The following is a 10,178-nucleotide window of genomic DNA, read 5'->3' as shown; positions in this document are numbered from 1 at the left end:
CCTCCTCCCCCAGACTGACCCCCTCCCCCCCAGACTGACCCCTCTCACCCCCAGACTGACTCCTCCTCCCAGCCTGACACCCCCCCCCCCACACTGACCTCCTCCCCCCAGACTGACCCCCTCCCCCCCAGACTGGTGCCCTCCCCCCCCAGACTGACCCCCTCCCCCCCAGCCTGACCGCCCCTCCCCCACCAGCCTGACCCCCCTCCCCCACCAGCCTGACCCCCCTCCCCCACCAGCCTGACCCCCTCCCCCACCAGCCTGACCCCCCCCCTCTCCTCCCCCCCAGACTGACCCGCTCCCCCCCAGCCTGACCCCCCCTCCCCCACCAGCCTGACCCCCTCCCCCACCAGCCTGACCCCCCCCCTCTCCTCCCCCCCAGCCTGACCCCCACCCCCAGACTGACCCCCCTCCCCCCCAGACTGACCCCCTCCCCCAGACTGACCCCCTCCCCCCAGACTGACCCCCTCCCCCCCAGCCTGACCCCCTCCCCCCAGACTGACCCCCTCCCCCCCAGACTGACCCCCTCCCCCCAGCCTGACCACCCCAGACTGACCCCCCCCCCCCAGCCTGACCTCTCCCATGACAGACGCCCCCCTCGCCCCGCCGCAACTCTTACCTGTCCCCCGCCCGCCCTCCGCGGCCGGGCGCTCCCAGTCGGCGGGTGGCTCCCGCTGGCCGGCCCCCGGCGCGGCCTCCCGCCAGGCGGGGTGCGCCCCCCAGGCCGAGCTGACGGCCGCCCAGGCCAGCAGCCACGGGATGGAGCCCGGAATCCGGGAAAGCCTCGTCCTTGACATCAGCGTGTGTCCCCCGTCCCCCCCCACCCCCCCACCGTCCCCAAGGAACTGACCACGGTGCCAGAGAGGGGTAGGCGGGGTGAGGGGAGGGGGGGGGGGGCACCGTTTCGGAGATGACCCCCTGGTCAATCCCACAATCCCGGACAGGACGTTGTTCCGCAGGCGCTCCCTGGCTTGCTGGGAGCCAAGGGGGGGGGGGGGGGGGGCAGGGTGAAAAGCAGATCCCCAAACTCTCAGAGTCCGTCACACGATAATCCTGAGTGTGTGACGGGGGGAGGGGGGGGGGGAGGGTGGTGTGAAGGGGAGGGGGTCGTTTACTTGGAAAAGCCCCTGTAACCCGCTCCCGCGTCGCCTCTTCCCAAATCCACAGCGCAAACAGTCGAACTCTGATTTCTCCCTCTCTCTCTCTCCCTCCCTCCCTCCCTCTCTCTCTCTCTCAGCATTTCCTGCACCATCCACCCTGCCCGCCTCCTTCCGCCTCTCCCTCAGATCTTTAACCCATTCCCCGCCAGACAGGGTGACCGATTGGGAAAGGAGAAAGAACAGAGAGAGAGAGAGAGAGAGAGAGTGGGTGGAGAGTTTGGTTGTGAACGTCACCAATCTGGATGAGACCCGCAAAGGTCACAGTTTCGGGGTTGAGGGAAAAACCAGCAGAATTCCGAGGCCATTCGGCCCATCAACTTGTCCTTTTTCCTGGGCATATGTCGAACTGATCCCACTGCCCCGCTCTCTCCCCATAGCCCTGTATCAATCCCCAAACTAATCCCACTGCCCCTACTCTCTCCCCATAGCCCTGTATCAATCCCAAACTAATCCCACTGCCCCGCTCTCTCCCCATAGCCCTGTATCAATCCCAAACTAATCCCACTGTCCCACTCTCTCCCCATAGCCCTGTATCAATCCCCAAACTAATCCCACTGCCCCACTCTCTCCCCATAGCCCTGTATCAATCACAAAACTAATCCCACTGCCCCGCTCTCTCTCCATAGCCCTGTGTCAATCCCCAAACTAATCCCACTGCCCCTCTCTCTCCCCATAGCCCTGTATCAATCACCAAACTAATCCCACTGCCCCTGCTCTCTCCCCATAGCCCTGTATCAATCCCCAAATTAATCCCACTGTCCCGCTCTCTCCCCATAGCCCTGTATCCATCCCCAAGCTAATCCCACTGCCCCGCTCTCTCCCCATAGCCCTGTATCGATCCCCAAACTAATCCCACTGCCCCGCTCTCTCCCCGTAGCCCTGTATCAATCCCAAACTAATCCCACTCCCCACTCTCTCCCCATAGCCCTGTATCAATCCCCAAACTAAATCCCACTATCCCCGCCTCTCTCCCCATAGCCCTGTATCAATCCCCAAACTAATCCCACTGTCCCGCTCTCCCCGTAGCCCTGTATCAATCCCAAACTAATCTCACTGTCCCGCTCGCTCCCCATAGCCCTGTATCAATCCCAAACTAATCCCACTGCCCCACTCTGTCCCCATAGCCCTGTATCAATCCCAAACTAATCCCACTGCCCCGCTCTCTCCCCATAGCCCTGTATCAATCCCAAACTAATCCCACTGCCCCGCTCTCTCCCCATAGCACTGTATCAATCCCAAACTAATCCCACTGCTTGCTCTCAACCCATAGCCCTATATCAATCCCCAAACTAATCCCACTGCCCCACTCTCTCCCCATAGCCCTGTATCAATCCCCAACTAATCCCACTGCCCCGCTCTCTCCCCATAGCCCTGTATCAATCCCCAAACTAATCCCACTGCCCCACTCTCTCCCCATAGCCCTGTATCAATCCGCAAACTAATCCCACTGCCCCACTCTCTCCCCATAGCCCTGTATCAATCCCCAAACTAATCCCACTGCCCCACTCTGTACCCATAGCCCTGTATCAATCCCCAAACCAATCCCTCTGCCCCACACTCTCCCCATAGCCCTGTATCAATCCCCAAACTAATCCCACTGCCCCACTCTCTCTCCCCATAGCCCTGTATCAATCCCCAAACTAATTCCACTGCCCCACTCTCTCCCCATAGCCCTGTGTCAATCCCCAAACTAATCCCACTGCCCCGCTCTCTCCCCATAGCCCTGTATCAATCCCCAAGATAATCCCACTGTCCCGCTCTCTCCCCATAGCCCTGAATCCATCCCCAAACTAATCCCACTGCCCTGCTCTTTCCCCATAGCCCTGTATCGATCCCCAAACTAATCCCACTGTCCCGCTCTCTCCCCATAGCCCTGTATCAATCCCAAACTAATCCCACTGCCCTGCTCTCTCCCCATAGCCCTGTATCAATCCCCAAACTAATCCCACTGCCCCGCTCTCTCCCCATAGCCCTGTATCGATCCCCAAACTAATCCCACTGTCCCGCTCTCTCCCCATAGCCCTGTATCAATCCCAAACTAATCCCACTCCCCACTCTCTCCCCATAGCCCTGTATCAATCCCCAAACAAATCCCACTATCCCGCTCTCTCTCCCCATAGCCCTGTATCAATCCCCAAACTAATCCCACTGCCCCACTGGCTCCCCATAGCCTTGTATCAATCCCAAACTAATCCCACTGCCCCACTCTCTCCCCATCGCCCTGTATGAATCCCAAACTAATCCCACTGCCCCGCTCTCTCCCCATAGCCCTGTATCAATCCCAAACTAATCCCACTGCCCCACTCTCTCCCCATAGCACTGTATCAATCCCAAACTAATCCCACTGCTTGCTCTCAACCCATAGCCCTATATCAATCCCCAAACTAATCCCACTGCCCCACTCTCTCCCCATAGCCCTGTATCAATCCCCAAACTAATCCCACTGCCCCGCTCTCTCCCCATTGCCATGTATCAATCCCCAAACTAATCCCACTGCCCCGCTCTCTCCCAATAGCCCTGTATCAATCCCAAACTAATCCCACTGCCCCACTCTCTCCCCATAGCCCTGTATCAATCCCCAAACTAATCCCACTGCCCCACTCTCTCCCCATAGCCCTGTATCAATCCCAAAACTAATCCCACTGCCCCGCTCTCTCCACATGGCCCTGTATCAATCCCAAACTAATCCCACTGCCCCGCTCTCTCCCCATAGCCCTGTATCAATCCCAAACTAATCCCACTGTCCCACTCACTCCCCATAGCCCTGTATGAATCCCCAAAGTAATCCCACTGCCCCGCTCTCTCCCCATAGCCCTGTATCAATCCCCAAACTAATCCCACTGCCCCGCTCTCTCCCCATAGCCCTGTATCAATCCTAAACTAATCCCACAGCCCCGCTCTCTCCCCAGAGCCCTGTATCAATCCCAAACTAATCCCACTGCCCCGCTCTCTCCCCATAGCCCTGTATCAGTCCCCAAACTAATACCACTGCCCCACTCTCTCCCCATAGCCCTGTATCTATCCCCAAACTAATCCCACAGCACCGCTCTCTCCCCATAGCCCTGTATCAATCCCCAAACTAATCCCACTGCCCCGCTCTCTCCCCATAGCCCTGTATCAATCCCAAACTAATCCCACTGCCCCGCTCTCTCCCCATAGCCCTGTATCAATCCCCAAACTAATCCCACTGCCCCGCTCTCTCCCCATAGCCCTGTATCAATCCCCAAACTAATCCCACTGCCCCACCCTCTCCCCATAGCCCTGTATCAATCCCCAAACTAATCCCACTGCCCCGCTCTCTCCCCATAGCCCTGTATCAATCCTAAACTAATCCCACAGCCCCGCTCTCTCCCCAGAGCCCTGTATCAATCCCAAACTAATCCCACTGCCCCGCTCTCTCCCCATAGCCCTGTATCAGTCCCCAAACTAATACCACTGCCCCACTCTCTCCCCATAGCCCTGTATCTATCCCCAAACTAATCCCACAGCACCGCTCTCTCCCCATAGCCCTGTATCAATCCCAAACTAATCCCACTGCCCCAGTCTCTCCCCATAGCCCTGTATCAATCCCAAACTAATACCACTGCCCCCCCACCCCCCGCCCTACTAGAGGAGAATCTCGGCCAAAGTTTGTTAAAAATATATTTGTGGGGCAGCACGGTGGCGTAGTGGTTAGCACTGCTGCCTCACGGCGCTGAGGTCCCAGGTTCGATCCCGGCTCTGGGTCACTGTCTGTGTGGAGTTTGCACATTCTCCCCGTGTCTGCGTGGGTTTCGCCCCCACAACCCAAAGGTGTGCAGGATAGGTGGATTGGCCACGCTAAATTGCCCCTTAATTGGAAAAAATAATTGGGTAATCTAAATTTATTTAAAAAAAATATATGTATATATTTGTGTGTGGAGCGAATTATACTTTCCTCATGATCTTACAAAATTCAAATAAATCTTCGGGTTTCGAGCCCAGAAAGAAATGTGACAAAGACACATATTGGTTACAAACCAATCATTTATACAGTAACCTTGACGAAAAACATACTGATTGCCACGTTCCTCAGCCTCGTCTTGCCCACCATTCGAGGATTTGGGCGTGGTGGGTGGGTGAGGGGGGAGGTGACATTTTGGGAGGTTGTATTCAGTTGACGTGACCCCGTCGAGCTAAACAAGGCCGGGTTTTATTCGTGCTTTTAGCTCCAAAGGGTCTCCCTTTGCACCCCGTCCCATTGCCCCCCCGGGCCCTCCTTTCCATCCCTGCTCCCCCCTCCCCCACCCCACCGGTTACTAGGGGTAACCAGCGTGCAACAGGAATTCCCGACAAGGCCCCCTTCCCCTGGTTGCTATGGGTAGCCAACCCATCCCATTCCCGCAGGCCCCATTTCCCTGGTTGCTATGGGTAACCAACCCATCCCATTCCCCCAGACCCCATTCACCTAGTTGCTATGGATAGCCAATCCATCCTATTCCCCCAAGCCCATTCCCCCGGTCGCTATGGGTAACCAACCCATCCCATTCCCCCAGACCCCATTCACCTGGTTGCTATGGGTAATCAATTCTTCCCATTCCCCCAGGCCCTGTTGCCACAGTTACTATGGTTAACCAATGGATCCCATTCCCGCAGGCCCCATTTCCCTGGTTGCTATGGGTAACCAACCCATCCCATTCCCGCAGGCTCCATTTCCCTGGTTGCTACGAGTAACCAATCCACCCCATTCACCAAGATCCGATTACAGAGAGAGAGAGGAGGTATAGGAGCTGGAGGAGGTTACAGAGATCGGGAGGGGGTGTAGGGGCTGGAGGAGGTTACTGAGATAGGGAGATGGTGTATGGACTGGAGGAGGTTACAGAGATAGGGAGGCGGTGTAGGGGCTGGAGGGGGTTACAGAGATAGGGAGGGGGTGTAGGGGCTGGAGGAGGTTACAGAGATAGGGAGGGGGTGTAGGGGCTGGAGGAGGTTACAGAGATAGGGAGGCGGTGTAGGGGCTGGAGGAGGTTACAGAGATAGGGAGGGGTGTAGGGGGCTGGAGGAGGTTACAGAGATAGGGAGGGGGTGTAGGGGCTGGAGGAGGGTTACAGAGATAGGGAGGGAGCGTAGGGGCTGGAGGAGGTTACAGAGATAGGGAGGGGGTGTAGAGGCTGGAGGGGGTTACAGAGATAGGGAGGGGGTGTAGGGACTGGAGGAGGTTACAGAGATAGGGACGACGGAGGGAAAGGGTTTCCCCGTGGTTGAACGAGTAATTTTCCCGATGGATTTGAGTCCTTGGGATTCGTAGGGAGTTGGGCGAGCTGGCTTCCCTCTCCGCCAACTCCCACCCACCCCCACCCCTGCAGCACGGTGATGGTGGGTGGGTGGGGGAGGGGGGATTTGAACGGGAGGTGAGCTTGCGCTGGAGGTGCGTCACTCGGCGTAGATCGGGTCATTCTCGGTGTCACTGCCGCCCGATACGAAGTCTTCGAAGGGCATGCAGGCGAAGCAGAACCGTTTCATGTCCTTCCAGCACACACGGCAGTACATGGCCCCGCAGCCCACATTGGGGCAGTAGTAGGAGGTGTTGGTCGGCCCCTCGCTGCAGACCACGCAACGCTTGCGTATGAACCTCCGGAGGCAGGGCAGCCAGCGATGGAGGGCGCCCGCTACCCCCCGCAGCTGCTGCAAAGGTCAAAGAGAATTCACAGGTCAGAGCGTCTCCAGGGAAAAACAACGGGCGCGATTCTCCGCCCCCCACGCCGGGTAATAGCGGGAGGGCCTTCCCGACACGTTTCCCGACCTCCGGCTATTCTCTCCCCCCCCCCACGGCCGCCCCACGACACGAATCGCTGCTCGCCGGTTTTTACGGCGAGCAGCGATTCTCCCCTATCCGATGGGCCGAATTCCCAGGCCTTTACGGCCGTTTCCACGAATCTCAACACACCTGCTCTCACCGTTCGTGGAAACGGCCGCAAAGTGCCGTTCTGGGGAACCATGGCACCGATTGGCACGGCCGTGCCAAGGGTGGCATGGGCCCGCGATCGTGCCCACCGGGTCCGATTCCCGCGCACTCTTTGCCCTCCGCCGCCCCGCAGGAAGCTAATTGAGGGGTTCAGGGAGGTTTATAAATAACAGATACCCGGGAGTGAGTTACAGACTGGAATCTAATCGAGGGGTTCGGGGTGGTTTATATATAGAATAACAGATACCCGGGAGTGAGTTACAGACTGGAATCTAATCGAGGGGTTCGGGGTGGTTTATATATAGAATAACAGATACCCGGGAGTGAGTTACAGACTGGAATCTAATCGAGGGGTTCAGGGTGGTTTATATATAGAATAACAGATACCCGGGAGTGAGTTACAGACTGGAATCTAATCGAGGGGTTCGGGGTGGTTTATATATAGAATAACAGATACCCGGGAGTGAGTTACAGACTGGAATCTAATCGAGGGGTTCAGGGTGGTTTATATATAGAATAACAGATACCCGGGAGTGAGTTACAGACTGGAATCTAATCGAGGGGTTTCAGGGTGGTTTATATATCGAATAACAGATACCCGGGAGTGAGTTACAGACTGGAATCTAGTCGAGGGGTTCGGGATGGTTTATATACAGAATAACAGATACCCGGGAGTGAGTTACAGACTGGAATCTAATCGAGGGGTTCAGGGTGGTTTATATATAGAATAACAGATACCCGGGAGTGAGTTACAGACTGGATTCTAATCGAGGGGTTCAGGATGGTTTATATATAGAATAACAGATACCCGGGAGTGAGTTACAGACTGGAATCTAATCGAGGGGTTCAGGGTGGTTTATATACAGAATAACAGATACCCGGGAGTGAGTTACAGACTGGAATCTAATCGAGGGGCTCGGGGTGGTTTATATATAGAATAACAGATACCCGGGAGTGAGTTACAGACTGGAATCTAATCGAGGGGTTCGGGATGGTTTATATATAGAATAACAGATACCCGGGAGTGAGTTACAGACTGGAATCTAATCGAGGGGTTCAGGGTGGTTTATATATAGAATAACAGATACCCGGGAGTGAGTTACAGACTGGAATCTAATCGAGGGGTTCAGGGTGGTTTATATACAGAATAACAGATACCCGGGAGTGAGTTACAGACTGGAATCTAATCGAGGGGTTCAGGGTGGTTTATATATAGAATAACAGATACCCGGGAGTGAGTTACAGACTGGAATCTAATCGAGGGGTTCAGGGTGGTTTATATATAGAATAACAGATACCCGGGAGTGAGTTACAGACTGGAATCTAATCGAGGGGATCGGGGTGGTTTATATATAGAATAACAGATACCCGGGAGTGAGTTACAGACTGGAATCTAATCCAGGGGTTCGGGGTGGTTTATATATAGAATAACAGATACCCGGGAGTGAGTTACAGACTGGAATCTAATCCAGGGGTTCGGGGTGGTTTATATATAGAATAACAGATACCCGGGAGTGAGTTACAGACTGGAATCTAATCGAGGGGTTCGGGGAGGTTTATATATAGAATAACAGATACCTGGGTGTGAGTTACAGACTGGAATCTAATCGAGGGGTTCAGGGTGGTTTATATATAGAATAACAGATACCCGGGAATGAGTTACAGACTGGAATCTAATCGAGGGGTTCGGGATGGTTTATATATAGAATAACAGATACCCAGGAGTGAGTTACAGGCTGGAATCTAATCGAGGGGTTCGGGGTGGTTTATATATAGAATAACAGATACCCGGGAATGAGTTACAGACTGGAATCTAATCGAGGGGTTCAGGGTGGTTTATATATAGAATAACAGATACCCGGGAGTGAGTTACAGACTGGAATCTAATCGAGGGGTTCAGGGTGGTTTATATATAGAATAACAGATACCCGAGAGTGAGTTACAGACTGGAATCTAATCGAGGGGTTCGGGGTGGTTTATATATAGAATAACAGATACCCGGGAGTGAGTTACAGACTGGAATCTAATCGAGGGGTTCGGGGTGGTTTATATATAGAATAACAGATACCCGGGAGTGAGTTACAGACTGGAATCTAATCGAGGGGTTCGGGGTGGTTTATATATAGAATAACAGATACCCGGGAGTGAGTTACAGACTGGAATCTAATCGAGGTGTTCGGGGTGGTTTATATATAGAATAACAGATACCCGGGAGTGAGTTACAGACTGAAATCTAATCGAGGGGTTCGGGGTGGTTTATATATAGAATAACAGATACCCGGGAGTGAGTTACAGACTGGAATCTAATCGAGGGGTTCGGGATGGTTTATATATAGAATAACAGATACCCGAGAGTGAGTTACAGACTGGAATCTAATCGAGGGGTTCGGGGTGGTTTATATATAGAATAACAGATACCCGGGAGTGAGTTACAGACTGGAATCTAATCGAGGGGTTCGGGATGGTTTATATATAGAATAACAGATACCCGAGAGTGAGTTACAGACTGGAATCTAATCGAGGGGTTCAGGGTGGTTTATATATAGAATAACAGATACCCGGGAGTGAGTTACAGACTGGAATCTAATAGAGGGGTTCGGGGTGGTTTATATATAGAATAACAGATACCCGGGTGTGAGTTACAGGCTGGAATCTAATCGAGGGGTTCGGGGTGGTTTATATATAGAATAACAGATACCCGGGAGTGAGTTACAGACTGGAATCTAATCGAGGGGTTCGGGGTGGTTTATATATAGAATAACAGATACCCGGGAGTGAGTTACAGACTGGAATCTAATCGAGGGGTTCAGGGTGGTTTATATACAGATCAACAGATACCCGGGAGTGAGTTACAGACTGGAATCTAATCGAGGGGTTCGGTGTGGTTTATATACAGAATAACAGATACCCGGGAGTGAGTTACAGACTGGAATCTAATCGAGGGGTTTCAGGGTGGTTTATATATAGAATAACAGATACCCGGGAGTGAGTTACAGACTGGAATCTAATCGAGGGGTTGGGGATGGTTTATATATAGATTAACAGATACCCGGGAGTGAGTTACAGACTGGAATCTAATCAAAGGGTTCGGGATG

The 10,178-nt window shown here is 54.0% G+C and overlaps 2 protein-coding genes across 2 annotated transcripts in view; both read right to left on the bottom strand.

The window, feature by feature from the left end:
• adam15 (ADAM metallopeptidase domain 15) overlaps window positions 1–6,668 on the bottom strand; it is a 39,060-nt gene extending 32,392 nt beyond the window's left edge. The window contains exon 1 of the mRNA XM_038787085.1: window positions 6,600–6,668. Within this exon, the coding sequence (XP_038643013.1) occupies window positions 6,600–6,668 (69 nt within the window). The remainder of the gene's footprint in view (window positions 1–6,599) is intronic.
• The window catches only part of dcst1 (DC-STAMP domain containing 1), a 38,315-nt gene continuing 34,440 nt past the window's right edge, over window positions 6,304–10,178 (bottom strand). Inside the window, exon 12 of the mRNA XM_038787084.1 lies at window positions 6,304–6,803. Coding sequence (XP_038643012.1) covers window positions 6,788–6,803 — 16 coding nt within the window. The 3' untranslated portion in view covers window positions 6,304–6,787. The remainder of the gene's footprint in view (window positions 6,804–10,178) is intronic.

This window comes from Scyliorhinus canicula, chromosome 30, assembly GCF_902713615.1.
Source record: "Scyliorhinus canicula chromosome 30, sScyCan1.1, whole genome shotgun sequence".
Classification (NCBI taxonomy): domain Eukaryota; kingdom Metazoa; phylum Chordata; class Chondrichthyes; order Carcharhiniformes; family Scyliorhinidae; genus Scyliorhinus; species Scyliorhinus canicula.
The sequence above is the reverse complement of the archived record's forward strand: the minus strand, read 5'-3'. Positions and strand labels throughout refer to the sequence as shown.